At 43.6% G+C, this 20686-nt stretch overlaps 2 protein-coding genes across 7 annotated transcripts in view; one reads left to right on the forward strand and one right to left on the reverse strand.

Moving 5' to 3' along the window:
- The window catches only part of adipor2.L (adiponectin receptor 2 L homeolog), a 56759-nt gene extending 47247 nt beyond the window's left edge, over window positions 1–9512 (forward strand). Inside the window, 5 exon segments of one of the 2 annotated variants that reach the window (NM_001094102.1) lie at window positions 50–221; window positions 3331–3517; window positions 3831–4018; window positions 6460–6653; window positions 7396–8063. In NM_001094102.1, coding sequence (NP_001087571.1) covers window positions 50–221; window positions 3331–3517; window positions 3831–4018; window positions 6460–6653; window positions 7396–7524 — 870 coding nt within the window. In that variant the 3' untranslated portion in view covers window positions 7525–8063. 2 annotated transcript variants of the gene reach the window in all.
- Window positions 9513–11178: 1666 nt separating this feature from the next.
- Window positions 11179–20686, reverse strand: part of LOC108704584 (voltage-dependent calcium channel subunit alpha-2/delta-4) — a 106135-nt gene continuing 96627 nt past the window's right edge. For 4 of the 5 annotated variants that reach the window (XM_018241177.2, XM_041585923.1, XM_041585925.1 and 1 more), the window contains 10 exons: window positions 19779–19841; window positions 19452–19522; window positions 19157–19232; window positions 18273–18325; window positions 16376–16431; window positions 15372–15392; window positions 13980–14097; window positions 13483–13595; window positions 12134–12216; window positions 11179–11844 (listed from right to left, as the gene is read on the reverse strand). In XM_018241177.2, coding sequence (XP_018096666.1) covers window positions 11743–11844; window positions 12134–12216; window positions 13483–13595; window positions 13980–14097; window positions 15372–15392; window positions 16376–16431; window positions 18273–18325; window positions 19157–19232; window positions 19452–19522; window positions 19779–19841 — 756 coding nt within the window. In that variant the 3' untranslated portion in view covers window positions 11179–11742. The remainder of the gene's footprint in view (window positions 11845–12133; window positions 12217–13482; window positions 13596–13979; window positions 14098–15371; window positions 15393–16375; window positions 16432–18272; window positions 18326–19156; window positions 19233–19451; window positions 19523–19778; window positions 19842–20686) is intronic. The other variant, XM_041585924.1, reaches the window with a different exon arrangement.

Below are 20686 nucleotides of genomic sequence, written 5' to 3' on the forward strand. Positions count from 1 at the left end.
TTATAATCATGTACCTGACCGACGTGTTTCTTGTGTCTCCTGAGTGCAGGTGTGGGAGGGAAGATGGAGGGTCATCCCCCACGATGTACTACCAGACTGGCTAAAGGACAACGACTACCTGCTGCATGGCCACCGGCCCCCCATGCCTTCCTTCAGAGCCTGCTTCAAGAGCATCTTCAGGATACATACTGAGACCGGCAACATCTGGACCCACCTGCTAGGTACCATACACTGGTCTCTCCCATACACCAGCTGATCAAAGCTGCCGATTGGACCCTCCCTCCTTGCTTGCAGCTTATTGGCTCGTGTATGGGACCATCCTGATTGACTGCCCTATTAAATACCATCATCACTGATTTATACAGTGCCAGCTTCACTTTCCCTTTATTGTAACTACAGCCAGGTATTCAGAGAGAGCTGCAATTGAGAAATATTGTGGGGACCTCCCTCCAATGGCCCAGATACAAGTTACACTTACAGAAAGAAAATGTCAAGACGAATATCTGGAAGTTTGTGGGTTGTTCTCTCCAGCTGTTCTTTCCGAATCGCTATTTTTAGGGTTGGTTTCTTGATCGCAGGGGGGGGTTGGATGCTGGTTCGGTCTCCCTTTGCGTGTAGGTAATGGTCTGGTGGTATATCCGGATTCGTCTGTGGTCAGTCTCCAAGTTTCTCCAAACTTTGGGAAAAGGGAGACTGAACCGGCATCCACCCCCTCTGCGATCAAGAAACCAACCCTAAAAATAGCGATTCGGCAAGAACAGCTGGAGAGAACAAACTTCCAAATATGCGTCTTGACATTTTCTGTAAGTGTAACTTGTATCTGGGCCATTGGAGGGAGGTCCCCACAGTATTTTGTGATAGCAGCTCTCTGCCGACAGGTCAATCCAACGATCTGGAATCAAAGAAATAAATTAGGGATGCACCGAATCCACTATTTTGTATTCGGCCGCATCCTTCGCAAAAGATTTGGAGGAATTTGTATATCCAAATCAGGGGTGGGAAGGGGAAAACATTTTTTACTTGCTTATTTTGTGACAAAAAGTCACTGGAATTCCTTCCCCGTCGCTAATTTGCATATGCAAATTATGATTCGGTTCGGCCGGGCAGAAGGATTCGGCCTAATCCTCCTGTAAAAGGCCGAATCCCAAACTGAATCCTGGATTCGGTGTTTCCCTAAAATAAATTATCTTAAATGCGGTCTGATCGTTCCTTCCAAATGTGAGTAGGCATCACCTAAAATCACGGCTATCTAATTAAGGGGTTAACACACTATTGGCACCTTTATATTTTTCTAGGAAGCGTATAAGTCTTAGTAGCTCGCTTTTCTTTCACTTGACATTTTTTTCACATGGACCGTCGGGTCCGGCAGTTACTGTAAGTGCCGCCACTAAGCAACCAGTGGTACCAATCGCTTCTTTTGTATTGATTGTTTTAGAATATGGGATCACTTATTTGTATGGGTGCCCCCTTATCATAAAAATGGGTGTTAGCTATGAATGATTCAGAGCTTTCAAAAATCTCCCAATGCTTTTATTTGAAATAAAGTGGGTGTGCCGTTTAGGGTGTGTGTGTATATGTTCACAAAGTCTGTACAGTCTATATATTTAAAGGATAAGTAAACCTTAACAATAAGTGAATGTAAAAATGATGAGGGGGCTATTCTAAGCACTTTTGTAATGTCCATTCATTATTTATTTTTTTTTAGATTCCAATATATTAAGGCAGTGCTGTCCAAGTTCTGTGGTACCGAGGGCCATAATTTTACCGGCCTATGTGGAGGAGGGCCGATAATAGAAGTCAGTGTTGACCACTCCCCCTTTTAAACCACACCCACTGCAAACCACACCCATATTACCACGTTACCATTACCAAGATCATATCCACATTAACGGTGGTAACACACCAAAAAACCAAATGGTTGGTGCTCACTGCAGGGAAATCCCTCATCACTCATACTGTATGTGAAAAATTTAAGTCATGATAAAAACTTACCCTTAAATCCATATGCCTCATCCTCCCCTGTGGATAATACAACAACCCCCCCAACACATGATTAAACACCTTAGGGGCCCTTAACAACAATTTCCAATTGCTAACAAACCCCAAGACATCCATCATATTTTTACCCCCAATCTGTACCTATGCCAGTGGCAACCAAAAGAATCCATCATATTGCCCCTATTTGTATCTGTTCCAGCAGTAGCCAAAAATCCATCATATTGCCCTAAAACATCTGTGTACCTGTGCCAGCAGCCACCATATTGCCCCATGTACCTGAGCCAACAGCAGCCAATCCCTTATATTGCCCCCAATCTGTATCTGTGCCAGCATCAGCCAAAAAATACACAATATTGCCTCCATATATGTACTTGTGCCAGCAGCAGCCAAATATCCATCATATCATCTGTTTACCTGTGCAAGTAGCAGCCAAGATATTGCCCACAAATATGTACCTGTGCCAGCAGCTGCCAAAAAGGAGCTGGGGAGTGATTCTGTCTGGAACAGGGGGTTTATAAAGTTGAAAAACTATTAAAGGCCAAGCAAATCAAGGTTTAAAAAAGAAAGAAAGGAAATTCCCCTTAATAGTGTGCCCCCCCCTCCTGCAGGGAGGGAAGGCAGAACAGAGCAGGAGACAAGTAAAGCTATCGGTCTAATATGTACTACATACAGTGACACAAGGCTGGTGCCCCATTAGCATTTTGTATAAAGTGTGAACAGGTGAACAATGTGGGCAGTTTCAGTCTGGGTCTCAGGTGTGAACAGTACAGGGTTTTAGGATATAAAGAATGGAGGTGTCAGAAATTTGAACAATACAGGGGGATCACAGGTGTGAACAATACAGGGGATTAGAGTCTGAATTTGAGGTTTAAACAATGCAGGGGCCAGTTTATCTCTGTAGTGATACCTTTTAAATCTTACATATGGTAAACAGACAGCATCTGGGGAGCCACAGAAGGGGGGGTCGGCCCGCGGGCCGCCAGTTGGACAGCCCTGTATTAACGGATACATGTACTGTTAATATAAATGAATTTTGTTACAACATCGCCACCTGCTGGTCAGTTTCCCACCAGTCTGACCAGCAAGTAGTCAAGGAAGTTTTCAGGAGAAAGAAAGAGGCTGCTCTGATGTTCTTCTGCTTAGGAAAACAATTAGAAACCTTTCTCACATCTTTCCTAAACAGAACATCAGCAGCTTCTTTCTTTTTCCTAACAACCTCCTTGACTACTATATTATAATAATCCCTATATATATATATATATTATAATAATACATATTCTAATGTCATTATGCAGAGATACTAATAACTTGCTGTCGTTGTTTTCTTTATAGGATGCGTATTCTTCCTCTGTCTGGGGATCTTTTACATGTTCCGACCCAACATGGCATTTATAGCCCCGGTGCAGGAGAAGGTGGTTTTTGGGATGTTTTTCTTGGGTGTGATCCTGTGTCTGTCCTTCTCCTGGCTCTTCCACACGGTGTATTGTCACTCGGAGGGGGTCTCCCGCGTCTTCTCCAAGTAAGTTGCTGCTTATTGCCCCCCCCATGTTATAAGCTCATGCCTATAATAGAAACACTATCTATTGAAAAACTGCGTTTAATGAGGCTAATTGTGTTGTGGCGGAGCTGTACATTTATCGTGAGATCATTAAGTGATCACATATAGGCGGATGTCTCTTTTTCTCCTGGCTGTCTATTGATAAGGCCGGTTACAGTCAGGCCGGTCAATTTGAAATGATAAGTATTGATGAGTTTGTACTGGAGCTGCAGTGCTCACATCTTCCTCACCTCTACCTCTATAGCATTAACCTTTCCCCCCCTTTCCTCTCTAGGTTGGATTATTCGGGCATTGCTCTTCTTATCATGGGCAGCTTTGTTCCCTGGCTCTACTACTCCTTCTACTGTAACCCGCAGCCGTGCTTCATCTACTTGATCATCATCTGCGTGCTGGGCATAACAGCCATCATTGTATCCCAATGGGACCTCTTTGCCACCCCTGAGTACAGAGGAGTTAGAGCAGGTAAGGGGGCACAACAAGGGGCACAACACGATGCACGGATTCTTCTGCGGCCTGTGAAAACCAGCAAAGGCAGGGGCTGCACATTAAAGGAGAAGCAAAGCTCACAAAGTATTAAACCACATATGTTACACCTTGTGTTTTGGGCTTCAGCAGGGAAGATCTGTGTCTCCAAAGATATCCCCAGTAGCTCCCTATCTTTTTCTTTGTTGATTCCCAGCACGTGAGCTTAGGGACCCAGGGTATATACAATAAAATATTCACAGTACAAGGCTGATTAGTCATTTATTCAGATTCACATTACATGGATCCTGATTTTCAGGTCCAGAGCCCTCTGAGCCTGTGCAGAGCCCTCTGAGCCTGTGCAGAGCCCGCTGAGCCCGTGCAGAGCCCGCTGAGCCCGTGCAGAGCTCGCTGAGCCCGTGCAGAGCCCGCTGAGCCCGTGCAGAGCCCGCTGAGCCCGTGCAGAGCCCGCTGAGCCCGTGCAGAGCCCGCTGAGCCCGTGCAGAGCCCGCTGAGCCCGTGCAGAGCCCCCTGAGCCTGTCCACATCCCCCTGAGCCTGTCCACATCCCCCTGAGCCTGTGCAGAGCCCACTGAGCTTGTGCAGAGCCCACAGAGCCTGTGCAGAGCCCACAGAGCCTGTGCAGAGCCCACTAAGCCTGTCCACTGCCCATGGAGCCTGTGCAGAGCATGCTGTTCTAGGGCTGCTGCACCTTTTTCAGTTCAGTATATAAATTACAGTTGTTCTTTTGTACACTTAATTTCATATTTTTAAGTTCTTGTGCATCCTTCCTGATCTCTTGACCCAAGTGCAATGTGCCCATCCCTGTCTGGTTAAGTTCTACACAACCTCGTCGGTCAACTGAAGGGCCAAGCAATTGGATTGTACACTAAGGGGCAAATTTATTTACACTGGAGGCAAACATCACCAGTAGTAACCAATCAGATCTTTGCTTTTGTTTTGTAACTTGCAGATGACTGTTCAAATCTAATGGCTGATTAGTTGCTATGGGCAACATCACCGTTGATGTTTGTCTCTAGTGTTAGGTTTAGTTCACACGAGGAGATTTGGGGAGATTTTGTTGCCTGGCGACTAATCGCCTCGACTTCTTGGCAACAATCTCCCCGAACTGCCTTCTCGTGTTCCCATCCGCCAAGATAAAAATGTCGCCTGCGTTAAAGCACACGCGGCGTTTTCTGAAGTCTTCTGAAGTTGCCTCACAAGGAAAGTCATAGTTAATTTAAAGGTGAACAGCCCCTTAAATAAATACACCCCTAAATGTCCTGTGTTGGCCACATGGCAACCCCATGTGAGGTTTAATGACTTTATCTCTAGCAACCCACATCTCAAATCCTTCCCTTTTCTCTCTCCCTGTGGAATTAAAGTCAATTCTTACACATCCGCAGATGGAGAGAAACCCAGGCAGTGTCATTGGAAGCTCCTTTTTAATCTCACGCTTTCCTTCTGCAATTCTCTGGCCCAATCCCTTTTTGCTATTTATTAGCCGCCCGATACAGTGAGCGGGTCGCCCCAAGCTTATTGGGTTTCATTTCCCTTGATGCAAACGGTATGATTACCCGCCACCAGTATTGCATTTCAGAATAAATGCGCTTCCGCTAATGCAGCGGGGTGAGAATGCAGTTATTTCAAGTCGCACCGAGACCTCCATCTTTCTTTATCTTCCCCCCCCCTGCAGCTGGCATCTGCTTTCTGCCATAGAACGACAGCCCCCCCCTCTCTCTTTGTTCACACAAGCTTGTAATTAAGTTCAGTAGCAGATAATTGACTCCTTCATTGCAGCTCCTCAACGAGGCGACTATGGGAATGTGGGTGGCAAAAAAAAAAGGAGCCTTTCCGCAAATTATATAGGGAGATAAAATACATTCCTTAGAACAAAAACATTTCTGTACATTCAGTTTGCAAAAAAATAAAAAGGATTAAAAATGACAAAAAAAAAAATCCAGAGAAAACAGGATTTTTTTCAGCCGCACTGTGGAATTGTGGGTATGAAAACATTGGGTCTCAGCAGTTCTGGATAAAAGCGACTAATAGGATTAGGGTTAAAAGGCCCCGTACGACTATAAATATAAATGCAGTGAAAGCGTATCTACATCAGGCGGCTGATTCTATAAAAGGAGCGAATATATATGTAGAAAGCAGCGGTGCATGCACTTTATGTTTGCAGTTGGAATTGCGGCCGTGCAGATCCCTGCAGCTACTGCAAAGGATAATGCCTGGAGCAGTTCTGCTACACCCCTGCAAAGTATATTAAGGATACAGTGGTGCAAGAGGAGAGGCAGTGCACTCTGATTGGCACAGCCAAACTGCCTACCCTGTCTTACCTCACCCCTTTTCTGGCAGGGCAATTGGCACCATCCAATTAAAGTTGTCTGCATGCCAAAGTAGCTCCAGATTTCTGCATCTCGTTTTGCCTCCCAACAGGTGTGTTTGTAGGCCTCGGCCTGAGCGGAATCATCCCCACCTTTCACTTTGTCATCGCAGAAGGTTTCCTAAAGGCGGCGACCATGGGTCAGATTGGGTGGCTGGTGCTGATGGCCAGTTTGTACATCACCGGAGCTGCTTTGTATGCGGCACGGATCCCAGAACGCTTCTTCCCTGGAAAATGTGACATTTGGGTATGTGACAGTTAGTACCTAGTATGCTATGTATGACTCAGGATTGACACTGGATCTGGTCTGTTAGTATTAGGGATGCACCGAATCCACTATTTTAGGATACGGCTGAATCCAGAATCCTTTGTGAAAGATTTGTCCGAATCCCGAACCAATTCCCAGCCTTAAATTTGCATATGTAAATTAGGGAAAGAAGAAAGAAAGAGGACTATGAGCGCAGCATGCAGTTAAAAAAAAATTACTTCCTTGTTTGTGTGACCAAAAGTCATGATTTTTTGGATTCAGTTTGGCCAGACAGTTGGGTTTCGTCTGAATCCTGCTGAAAAAGGTAGAATCTTGGCGGAATCCCGAACTAAACTGAACCCTACTTTGCATATGTAAATTAGGGGAAGTATAATTAGAATTATGAGCGCAGCATGTAAAAATTTTGACTTCCTTGTTCACATGATTTTTCGGATTCAGATCGATGACTGGGGGCAGCTGGGAAACTGACAATATGTCTAGCCCCATGTCAGATTTCAAAATTGAATACATCTGTTTGAAAAATCTGTTTGCTCTTTTGAGAAATGGATTTCAGTGCAGAATTCTGCTGGAGCAGCACTATTAACTGATGCAGTTTGAAAAAAACATGGTTTCCCATGACAGTATCCCTTTAACCGTGTGCCTTTCCTTCCCTGCTGATTAATCAAACAGGAGACTTGGCAGTAAAGTTTCTCATTAAGTTTCTTGTTTTCTCTCTTTACAGTTCCACTCCCATCAGCTGTTTCACATCTTTGTGGTTGCCGGAGCTTTCGTCCACTTTCACGGTGTGTCCAACCTCCAGGAAGTGCGGTTCACGGTGGGCGGAGGCTGCGCAGCTCAGGAAGTGCTGTAAATTCCCAAACTGCCACACAGGAGGATACAGCACGTTCCAACCGCCACCACCGCAAAGCCGGGGGCGGGAAGAAGCAGAAGAAATCCTTCCCTACCGTCTGATTTGAGGTGGAACGACGTAAAAAAAAAAAAAGGGGACAGAAACCCCCCCATAAATCCCCGGACTAAACCAGCTTACCTCGACCATTACTTTCCATGCGTGGAGTTATTTATTCCAGGAGGGGAGCCACACCTTTCGTACTTTTGGTTCTGGAGTGGGTGGGGTTTTTTTTTTTTTTTTGTTCTCTCTCCGGCACTGACGTGGTTAAATTATTTTGCTACTTGAGTCTCCTCCAGACACACCAGGCTGCAGGTCTCCAGTAGGCTCTATTTGTTTTTCTAGCTCTTCCTTCTTCTGGAGAGAGGGGCGGGGCATCCATATTACCCAAGCATCGTTACTTCCCCTTAAACTCTGGTGTGAGATTCACTATTTGGTGCATTAAAAAAAACCTACAGAGGGAAAGCGGCCAGTAGATCTGGTGTAATAACGATAAAAAAAAAGAAAAGAAACTGTATAATATTCTCTTTTAAGAAAAAAAATTTCTATACATTTTTGAAAAAAACAAAAATTCACGTAAAATTCTTCCCGGCACGATCCACTGTCTATATAGGGGGAAATGTTTTGCACAAGCGCGATGGGGTTAACGGCACAACTCCGAATGTTACTAGTGATCCTTGTGACTATGAAGATTTTCATTCATCCAGGTCATGGTATATCTACCTATACTAGATAGTGATCCTTATCCACGCTGGCGGTGTCCAATCAAAGCACAGCCTTGGTGTCGCAAATACTGGGGTCCCCACTTAGGAGGTGGAGGTGGGGCACGTTTCTCCGCTACCCCCTCTCAAGGGCGACGGGCCTTTCTTTATAGGACGTCACCATCACCGAATGTTCTGCACTTCCCTGGAAAACTGTGGATTCTCCATGGAGAATGAGACTCCGCCCCCTGTCTCTGTCATAAGCTAAAGAGCACCAATCAATGCAAAGTCGGCCGTGCGGTTAAACCTAATGAAAATTGCACCCCTAAGAAAATATAGTTCCGAGGTTGAAACAACGACTGTGTTTAACGTTCTACTTCTGAATCCGGGGATCGATCTCTGGACTTCCCGTTCATGTTCTATCAGGCTCCTCCCACAAGGCGTCGCTTGTGGGAGGAGCTCAAATATGTCCGCCGGACACACGGAGTTTAAATGCCCTTCCCCCCCCGAGGCTCAGTATACCATTGTTTTATGGTACAAACCATTTAACGAAGGAGGGGGGGGGTTCGGAAATTGTTGTACATTAAGAATTTTGGGGGGGCCTCTAAACAACCTTGGAAGACTTGGGAGTATTTGCAAATACCAGACATCAGTATTAACCTTCCAGCGACCTAGAACGTGGGAGTGGACTGTAGAGCAGTAAGGTATCCGGTACTGGCTCACTATAGTTTTACCACCCTCTGTAAGCGTATAAGGATTTGCATTGTGTATTATGTTCTTTTGGGTATCCAGTTTAACTCTTTCCCTGCCTGAGCACCCGACATATCAAAGTGGGCGGGGCTTACAAGGGCCAATAAAAACCAAGGTTAATGAGCCACTTGACTTTGGCTAACTCCCCCCTAATACACTATTCTGGGACATTGTTCGGGGCAGCACTGCCCGATTGCCTTATAATCTCAGTTTTAACAGGGGAGGGGCCAGCGAGTACCTACCTGCAAGTGTGTGCGACCCCCAGGACTAAACCGTAGCTTGTCATACGCTCCCCTGCTTCGACCCTCAGTCAATAGTGGCCTTGTAATAATTAGAATTCATGGTTATTCTTTTCTCTTGTTTACTGTGAGAAGCAGCAAAGCACATTTTGGGGGTGGGGGGGTGACGACATGTCTGTTTAATGCTATAGCGATTATGGGGGTGTAATTCTCATCTCTCGCTTGTATTCACAAATTCTCTTAATAAACTAAACCGTTTCAAGTAGAGTCCGCTGTCATTTGCTGCCAAGTGCCGCCTGGGGGTGGTTATTGTTGCCATACTTTACACTGGTGGCTCTGACTCCTGAAACAGCCTAGCAGAAGCCAGCTGAGTAAAAGACCTGGAGGGTATTGAGAAGTTGCTTAGAAGGTGTTCTTTCAGTTCTACCCCATGCCATTGGGCAGCTCCACCTAAACACGGAACAAGAGGGTTTCTATACTTCACGGCTGGAATATTGTTTTTACCTGCTGCCCTGGAGATAACCATCTAGTGGTAATAGTGTGTACTGCAACTCATTGTTTAATTCAAAAACCAGCCACAGTAATTCTCTTACTAAAGGCTTAAACATTCTCAGGTCAATTGTTTCCCTAATTTAATGAAAGGGTCACGTCTTGAAGTCGATGACTCATTTTTTGTTTCCCTTTTTAAACGATCGCCCCTTCGTTCACTAACCCCTAAAGGGGAAGTAAAGTCTAAAATAGAAAAAGGCTAGAAATGCTGTTTTGTATACTAAACATAAACATGAACTAACTGCACCACAAGCCTAATCAAACAAATGATTTATGCTTTCAAAGTTGGCCACAGGGGGTCACCATCTTGTAACTTTGTTATATATCTTTGCAAGACCAAGACTGTGCACATGCTCAGTGTGGTCTGGGCTGCTTAGGGATCGGCAGAAATGATCAAAACTGCACAAGTCAAATAATATCTGCCAGAAGCCGATTCATTCTGATTAATAATCAGAATATGCAGACTGTACTGGGTCCTGTGTTTTCATGTTATCTAATGTGGATTTTATAGTTTTTGTATTGTTTAATACAAACTTTCTCCAACTCTGCAGAACCAGTGTCTGCAGCAAAATAATCCTCCAAATAGAATCCCAGTTTATCTGTTTAAATCTGGCTCCATGATCTTTGTCCCTGCAGCTGGAGTTGGAAACAGTAAAGGGGAAGTAAAGGCAAAACTAAAATCCAATACAAATCTCTACACAGTCGCCGACTGCTCTACAGGGAAACAAACAAAGCTGCTTGTGTTCTGCATGGCTGGGAAGTAAGGCGGGGGCTCCCCCTGCTGTTCATAAGTATGATTGTTTCCCTGCAGAGCAGTTAGGGACCGTCTGACAATTCCTATCCACAGCAGTAAATGAAGGGAGAATTTCACTGCATACAGTCAGGTTTCTTATAAAAACAGTAGACCCTTTTTAATTAAAGTATATTGGAAATTGGAGTTTCTTTTTCATTAAAGAAAGTAAAAATGGGATTTTATTTTTTAGCCTTTACATGCTCTTTAACTGGGATGATCATTCACACTGGTGGTTATGACTCCTGAAACAGCTTTGCAGAAGCTAGCTGATTAAAAAATATCTGAGAAGTTGCTTAGAATAAAGCTGCATAGAACTAGAGATGCACCGTACCCACTATTTTGATTTGGCCAAACCCCCTTCACGAAAGATTCGTCCGAATACTGAACCGATCTAAAAGGTCACGCGATTTCCCTCCCTGCCCCTAATTTGCATATGCAAATTCAGATTTGGTTTGGCCAGAAAGATTTGGCCGAATCCCGAACGTATCCTGGATTCGGCGCATCCCTACTTAGAACATTTTCATTAGGCAAGAGCAGTCTGTGTTCTAGTTCCCCTTTAATAACCAAATACAAGGGGGAAACAGTGTTTCTTTTCAGATGAGATTTTATTAAAGCAGTTTATAAATATAGAAACGAGACAGTCCTAAAGAAGACGAGGCAACCTTGAGAGAACCGGCTGAGTCGCAAGATGCAGTGCCGAATCCGGGAGCCATTGTTGCACAGAAACAGCCCTTATTCTGTATCGGGGGTAACAAAACGGATAGGTTTCCCGTCACTTACATTGAATACAATCAGGCAGAGTCACTGATAGGACAGGTGAGAATATGGCTATAGAAACCCTGTATTATTGGAGCAGAAATGCTGCTGGGCAGAGGACTTTGAATTATGAGACTTGCTGTTTCTTCTGCCCCCGGTGGGTGAGAGTCAGAATCCTCACCATGTGGCTCATGTTGCCGCCCAACCTCTTAAAGTGCCACGACCAATATGCAAAACCCGCAGGAACTCAAGGAACTGGGGTTCAATGTCTCTCAGGAGCTGCTGGTCAGTCTTGGGATTGCATAGATAATCAGTCTCTGCCCCTTCAGATAAAATACCCCTGGAGAAATGATGGTACTCGGAGATATTCTTCTGGGGTACCCCCCCCCGGGCATCAGGAAGGATCCAGTTCCCAGAGCGAGACAGCCAGAGCAGCGAGGAGCAACGTGAGCGTCGGGGAGATTCCATATGCCCCCCCACAATCCTGGGCATTTTCCTAGAATAAACAGCAAATAGGGGTTATTAGCAAGAGATTTATGGGGGCATTGCCAAGCCCCCCATCATCATCATGACACACCCCCATCATCATGTCACACCTACATCATCATGCCACACCCCCATCATGTTACACCCCATCATCATGCCACACCCATCATCATGCCACACCCCCACATATTTACTTCCAGTATAGTCTACAGGCAATCCCCCTCCCCACCTGCCACCTGGTAGACCCCACACTAAATACCAGCTCTGCCCCATAACAAAGTCCCCCTGTCACTCTGTACCTCAGGGTGGAAAGCATGGCAGGACTGCGGGCGCCGGCGTAACTTCTGCGAACGCATTCGGTCACACTTCACTGAAGCGTTATGTGCTCAGGAGTCAAGGAATACAGTGCAGAACAACACAACACATTAATAGTGACTGTGCTCTTACTACAGGTTCATGGGCCCCACAGGAAAGTCATTTTAGGGGCCCCTCTAAAGAGCATCAGTTTAATTCATGTTCCTATCTGAGAGGGGGGGTAGGTACAATCCGATCACATATTCACCCTCATACGCAGAGTGGGGAAGCAAATGTGACTGTAGGAAATGCCTTAATCAGTCCATAGAATAAACAGTGAGATTGGCTGCACTGAAGCTATAGTTATAGGGAGGGTTATATGAAGCAATAGGAGGAGTTATAGGGAGGGGTATATGGAGCAATAGGAGGAGTTATAGGGAGGGGTATATGGAGCAACAGGAGGAGTTATAGGGAGGGGTATATGGAGAAATAGGAGGAGTTATAGGGAGGGGTATATGGAGCAATAGGAGGAGTTATCGGGAGGGGTATATGAAGCAATAGGAGGAGTTATAGGGAGGATTATATGGAGCAATAGGAGGAGTTATAGGGAGGAGTATATGGAGCAATAGGAGGAGTTATAGGGAGGGGTATATGGAGCAATAGGAGGAGTTATCGGGAGGGGTATATGGAGCAATAGGAGGAGTTATCGGGAGGGGTATATGGAGCAATAGGAGGAGTTATAGGGATGGGTATATGGAGCAATGGGAGGCGTTATAGGGAGGGGTATATGTAGCAACGGGAGGAGTTATAGGGAGGGTTATATGGAGCTATGGGAGGAGTTATAGGGAGGGGTTATATGGAGCAATGGGAGGAGTTATAGGGAGGGTTATATGGAGCAATAGGAGGAGTTATAGGGAGGGGTATATGGAGCAATAGGAGGAGTTATAGGGAGGGGTATATGGAACAATAGGAGTTATCGGGAGGGGTATATGGAGCAATAGGAGGAGTTATAGGGAGGAGTATATGGAGCAATAGGAGGAGTTATGGGGAGGGTTATATGGAGCAATAGGAGGGGAATATGGAGCAATAGGAGGAGTTATAGGGAGGGGTATATGGAGCAATAGGAGGAGTTATAGGGAGGGTTATATGGAGCAATAGGAGGAGTAATCGGGAGGGGTATATGGAGCAATAGGAGGAGTTATCGGGAGGGTTATATGGAGCAATAGGAGGAGTTATAGGGAGGGTATATGGAGCAATAGAAGAAGTAATATATACTGTATAAATGAATGTAGGGTTAAATATCTATATTGTTGTGTAGGATTGACACATTTGATACCCAGTTGGTTCAGGATATATTTGACTTCTTTGGCTTGTAGGGAGACAGGGGGGAAGGTGCTGCAGTCACAGGTGGCGTCAGTGACCAAGAGGAGGAGATTACTGTTCATAATCTGTTGAAAGACGAACATCCTGCAAAGGGATAAAACACAGACACATACAGATCACTGGGCTGGGACAGACATCCGAGATGGACAGACAGAGTGAAACTGAGAAGGTCTAGTACCAACACCCACCACAAGATGGAGCTCCAGCCCCACAATCTGATTTAATGTAGAACCATTGGAACTGGGAGCACTTACAACCCAAAATTGGAAAATTCAACAGCAGCTGGACTGCCCCATGGTCCCTGATCTACATTGCCTGTAATGCAGACCCATCTTGAACTAAATTTTATAATTCTAATGTTTGACGGATTAACTAAGTGGCTCCAACACATTTCTATATGAGGACGAGACTGGGAAGCAGAAGAGCTCGGAGGTTGTGCTGGACACAGGGAGGGTTACGGGTTCTCACTTTTGGCATTCACCGCAATCGATGAGCCCATTGGCCTCCTGGATGGACGTCTCGTGTGTGAATGCTGGGTATTCGGTGTCACACGGCTGTAGGATGTCATGTTTCTTGTGCTTGTGAGCTGGGGAGAGAACGAGAGGAAGAAATGAGACATGAAAAGCCTAATGGCTCATGCAGGAAAGCACAATACATCTACATTTATATCCTGCCACAAACACTTTCCATTCTCTTGCACACATTAGGGAAAAGTGAGTTAAAAGGCATGTAAAGGCAATAAAATAAAATCCCATTTTTACTTTCTTTAATGAAAAAGAAACCTATCTCCAATATACTTTAATTAAAAAATGTGTACCATTTTTGTAAGAAACTTGACTGTATGCAGTGAAATTCTCCCTTCATTTACTGCTGTGGATAGGAATTGTCAGACGGCCCCTAACTGCTGAGCAGGGAAACAGATCATACTTATGATCAGCAGGGGGAGCCCCCGCCTTACTTCCCAGCCATGCAGAACACAAGCAGCTTTGTTTGTTTCTCTGTAGAGCAGTCGGCGACTGTGTAGAGATTTGTTTTCTTGCTGTTAGGGATGCACTGAATCCAGGATTAGGTTTGGAATCCATCCAGGATTCGGCCTTTTTCAGCAGAATTCGGATTTGGCCAAATCCTTCTGCCGGCCTAACCGAATCCGAATCCTAATTTGCATATGCAAATTAGGGGAAGTAAAAACATTTTTTTTTTCATTCCCACCCCTAATTTGCATATACAAATCAAGATTCGGTTCGGTATTCAGCCTAAACTTTCGCGAAGGATACAGGGTTTGGCCGAATCCAAAATAGTGGATTCGGTGCATCCTACTGTCTCAACTTCTGGCAGATATTATTTGACTTGTGCTGTTTTCATAATTTATGACGATCCCTAAGCAGCCCAGACCACACTGAGCATGTGCACAGTCTTACCTTGCAGAGATATTTAACAAAATTACAAAATGGTGACCCCCTGTGGCCAACTTTGAAAGCATAAATCATTTGTTTGATTAGGCTTGTGGTGCAGTAAGTTTGTGTTTATGTTTAGTATACAAAATACAGAATTAATAGCCTTATTCTATTTTAGACTTTAGTTGCCCTTTAAAAGGAGGAAGATGTTCTCTTATACTTGTACCCCCTGGGGCCCAAACACAGCTCAGAAGGGGACAGCAGAGAAAATAGAGAATTGCAATGGGCTGAGATTACGCTGAATTAAATCCCATCAGTCAGGGGTGAACAAAAGCCACTGCGAGACAGGCAGAGCAATTATCTCCGGTAAGTAAACTCTCTCTCTCTATATGTGACATCATTAAGCCTCTCATTAGCCAGTGTGTCTGGACTATACCGACTCCTGCCTTGCCCTCCGGCTACTTACAGTGATGGAAGAAGGACTTGGCTGCATGAGTCACATGACGGATGATGCGTCAATGAAGTCAGACGAGGTGAAGGTCGGATGGAAGGAAATGACATCAAAGGTGAAATAAATGAGACACGATGAAAGGGCAGACGTCGTAATGAAATGACAGTGACAACACGTTAGTAGATTGTGGCGTGAGTCAGACACCAGCGTATGGGATAAAACACAGGCTTTATGGAAAGCAAAGTGACGGTATGGGCACTGCCATATTAAAGGATAAGTAAACCTTTAAAACAAGTGAATGCAAAATTGATGAGGGGGGGTATTCTAAACCCTTTTGTAATTTACATTCATTATTTATTTATTTTTAATTCCAAGGATATTAAATAGGGATGTACCGAATCCAGGATTCGGTTCGGGATTCAGCCTTTTTCAGCAGGATTCGGATTCGGCTGAATCCTTCTGCCCGGCCGACTCGAATCCGAATCCTAATTTGCATATGTACATTCATTCTTTATTTTTCTTTAATTCCAAGATATTAAGGGATACGTGTAAATATGAATGAATTGTGTTCCAACAGCGCCACCTGCTGGTCATTTTCCCACCAGTCTGACCACCAAGTAGTCAAGGAAGTTGTCAGGAGAAAGATAGAGGATGCTCTGATGTTCTTCTGCTTAGGAATAAAACTAGAAACCTTTCTCACATCTTTCCTAAGCAGAAGAACATCAGAGCAGTCTCTTTCTTTCTCCTGACAACTTCCTTGACTACTTGCTGGTCAGACTGGTGGGAAAATGACCAGCAGGTGGCGCTGTTGTAACAAAATTCATTCATATTAACAGCACATGTATCCTTTAATATCTTGAAATTAAAGACAAATAAATAATGAATGTACATTGCAAATGTGCTTAGAACAGCCCTCTCATCAATTTTACATTCACTTATTTTAAAGGTTTACTTATCCTTTAAGCTGCCCCTGTTACAGGCTAGAGATTTACCCATCGCGCTTCCCAGATGTGACCTACCTTGTACCGTGTTATCAGCAGCCCAGAAGGGGCACAGACTGAACTCTAGGAAGAAGCTGTAAGATAGGAATAAGAAATAGTTAGAACAGTCACATAACAGCAAGGCGAAAAATAAAAAAATCCTTCCTGAGCCCAAAATATCAGATAATGCAAGTGGATCAATTATTGTTTAAAGGAAATGTAAACCCAAATTAATGTTCAGAGCACTGGTGCAATTAACATTCATTTATTTGACCATGTTTGAAGATATCAGCCTTTTTTAAACTATTTCAATTTGAAACAACAGCGCCTCCTCCTGTTCACCAGCAAACTGACGCCTCTGCTCAGTAACATGACAAAATGCTTCTTTTTTTACAAAATTTGATTTTCAGCCAGTTGTAGATATTAAGGGGTTGTTCCCCTTTAAATTAAATTTTAGTATTTTAGTATAAAGAGGGATATTCTGAGACAATTTGCAATTGGGTTTCATGTTTTTTAGGGATGCACCGAATCCAGGATTCAGCCTTTTTTCATCAGGATTCAGAATCGCCTAATCCTTCTGCCCGGCTGAACCGAATTCAAATCTCAATTTGTATATGCAAATTAGGGGCGAGGAGGGAAATCGGGAAAACAAGGAAGTCAGAAATGTTTTCCCCTTCCCACCCATAATTTGCATATGCAAATTAGGATTTGTATTTGGTTCGGTAATTGGTCGAATCATTCGAGAAGGATTCGGGGGTTCGGCCTAATCCAAAACAGTAGATTTGGTGCATCCCTAATGTTTTTATTTTTGTGGTTATTGTAGCTTTTCTTCAGCAGCTCTCCTTTTCTAATTTCTAGTTTCTAATTTCAGCAATCCGGTTGCTAGGGTTCAAATTCCCCTAGCAACCATGCATTGATTTGAATAAGAGACTGGAATATGAATAAGAGAGGCCTGAATAGAAAGATGAGTAATAAAAAGCAGCAATAATAATACATTAGTAGCCTTACAGAGCATTTGTTTTTTAGACGGAGTCAATGACCCCCATTTGAAAGCTGGAAAAGTCAGAATAAGAAGGCTAATACTTCAAATACTAACTGAAGGCCAATTGAAAATTTGGTTACAATTAGCCATTCTATAACATACTAACATGATATTTTCAGACAGCTGTAGATGTTAAAGTAGTTGTTCACCTTTAAATTAACTTTTAGTATCATGTGGAGAGTGATATTCATTGACAATTTGCCATTGGTTTTCATTTTTTAATATTTGTGGTTTTTGAGTTATTTAGTTTTTTATTCAGCAACTCTCCTGTTTGCAGTTCCAGCAATCTGGTTGCTAGGGTCTGAGTTACCCTAGCAACCATACATTGATGTGAATAAGAAACTGGAATGTGAATAGAAGAGGCCTGAATAGAAAGAGGAGTAATAAAAAGTAGCAATAACTATAAATTTGTAGCCTAACAGAGCATTTGTTTTTTTAGATGGGGTCAGCGACCCCCTATTTAAGAGTTGGAAAGCATCAGAAGAAGAAGGCAAATAATTACAAAGCTATAAATTGTTCTTGCTGCCGGTAGAGAACTGAACTTCTTTTTTATACAGTATGTCGTTTAACAAAAACTTTTGTGTCTCATTCCCACGGCCTCTTCTGTTGGCCATTACTTGTTTTTCAAAGCTGGAGGTGGAAACCCTAGTGCAGGGCCCCATTTATTAGTTCTGATAGGTTTAGTTGGCCTAAGCTTGGTGCTGATGTTTTTAACCTCTGAAGCTGCAGTCCCTGTATCGGGTCACAACCACACGGGCAAAGCAGCAACAGAAAGAGCCATGACCTAATATTTAGGAACACACAAGCTTCACTCTTATAAAGGGACAGCTTTTATAACGTATTCTCAGCCAATGGCCGTCCCCGAGTGAGTGTAGGTTTACAAGCAGTACTTACAGAACCAGGTTACTTAGGAACCACTGTGCAGCTGACATCAAAGCAACGAGAGGCTAAAGAAAAAGAAAGAAGTTTAAGTGGCAGATTGCTGCAGTCCTCTTTCCCTGCTGGTCTACAGTTGCAGAGTTGCAGATTCCCCTACTGATTTGTGTGTTGAGTCATTGTTTTTTACAAAGCTGTCTTTAAAATGACATGTAAAGGCAAGAAAATAAAATTCCATTTTTACTTTCTTTAATGAAAAATAAAACCTATCTCCAATATACTTTAATTAAAAATGTGTACCGTTTTTATAAGAAACCTGACTGTATGCAGTGAAATTCTCCCTTCATTTACTGCTGTGGATAGGAATTGTCAGACGGTCCCTAACTGCTCTGCAGGGAAACAATCATACTTATGAACAGCAGGGGGAGCCCCGCCTTACTTCCCAGCCATGCAGAAATCAAGCAGCTTTGTTTGTTTCCCTGTAGAGCAGTCAGCGATTTGTATTGGATTTTATTTTTGCCATTACATCCCCTTATAACTATAAAATCCACATTAGATTACATGACACACAGGACCCAGTTCAGTCTGTATATTCTGATTATTAATCAGTCTTGCTGTATCGGCTTCTGGCAGATATTATTTGACTTGTGCTGTTTTGATCATTTATGACGATCCCTAAGCAGCCCAGACCCCACTGAGCATGTGCACAGTCTTGGCCTTGCAAAGATGTTTAACAAAGTTACAAGATGGTAACCCCCTGTGGCCAACTTTGAAAGCATAAATCATTTGTTTTATTAGGTTTCTGGTGCAATAAGTTCATGGTTATGTTTAATATACAGGATTTCAAGCCTTTTTCTATTTTAAGCTTTACTTCCCCTTTAAGGATAGAGCCATTTGCTTACATTGAGCAGGTTCCGTGCTCCGCTGTGATAGTTATATGGATGTTTACACATTGCTTGGTAGTCATACAGCTTCACCCTGAGGGAGACAGGCCAAAAAGCAACATTGGTGCTGAGCCCCTATTCATCTGAACCAATTTTCTGATGCAGTATAAGAGTAACACATCTCACAGAAACAATGGTGTTTTTCTAAACCCATTTCATTATCCTGTATATAAGAAAGCCTGTCAGGCTCATATCTGTGCTCCCCCTGGGACTCGTCTATTCCCTGAGCCCCATCTGTGAACAAAACACTTACTGTCGGAAAATGCCCATGTTCAGGAGTTGGGATATCAGTGAGCCTTCAACCTCCCCGAGGAAGAGTCCAATCTGAAACAGGAGAGAGCGGATGGTGATTAGACACGTAGGATGGAATGAAATGAGAGATGAGTGACAGCTAGTGGAATCCACACTGTAAATGCCGAAATGTAAGTGCAGGAAAGGCATCAGTACAGGGAGGAGGTAAGGGAATAAAAAAAGAGAATAATGGAGGGGGTTGGAAAATAGTGAATATTTTTAATTGGAAATGGGGATTTTCTCACTTTATTATCTACCTGCCCTCTGATCCAAAGCCTCCCGAACTCACCTTGTCTTGGTCCTTGGCTATCGCAATGAACCCGTTGTTGTCTATCAAGTAGCACTGCAAGGTCTGTGATTGGGGGAGAGAGAGGGAAGACAAGAGTAACATCAGTACCACTGGAGGGGGGTATAACAGGCCAACACCATGTGCTAATGCTTTTCGACATTGTCTCAGGCCTACAGTAGCCCATAACAAGGCAATAGAATCATACAATACAATCATGAAACTCTCACTTTTCCAAAGAGCAAATTAGCTTTCTTCTTAAATGACATGGTCAGTACGGCACCTGCTGCTTTGGGAACCCCTAAAGACACAGGAAACCTCAGTACTTATGGTTTCAGTGTTTGTAGATCCCCACAGCAATACAGGTAAGTACACTTTCTTTTTGCTCAGTGCAATCGTGTGTCATTGGGTTGGACTTGACACTGGTTAGAGGCAGCATTGTATTGTCCCATGGTCCCTCTAACTCAGCGGTATATGCAGTGGTGTAACTATAGAGGAAACATCAGAAAAGGCCGGCACAGGCCTGGACCCACAAAGTAGTAGAGCCGGAGTCAGATTGTAAAAGGTTAAAAACTTACATTTTATTTTCCATAATTAAGAACCAAGACCTGACGCGTTTCGTGTCTACCAGCGACATAGGCTGAACATTGAATATGAATACAGGTATTTAAAAGAGAAGAAGCCAATAGGAGATGAGTATAGGGATGAGTGTGCCAATCAGAGAAGAGCCAATCCAATGAAACACATTAGAATCCAATGGAACACATTAAACACACCCCCTAGGCTGCAGAATAGATTGATTGACTTAATTAAAGAATACTAAATGAATATATCAAAAAAGAGAAAAAGAATGATGATTCTACCTAACAGGAAACGTCAAAATCAAAATTTAAACCAAGAGGATGTTTTGT

Source organism: Xenopus laevis, chromosome 3L, assembly GCF_017654675.1.
Source record: "Xenopus laevis strain J_2021 chromosome 3L, Xenopus_laevis_v10.1, whole genome shotgun sequence".
Classification (NCBI taxonomy): Eukaryota; Metazoa; Chordata; class Amphibia; order Anura; family Pipidae; genus Xenopus; species Xenopus laevis.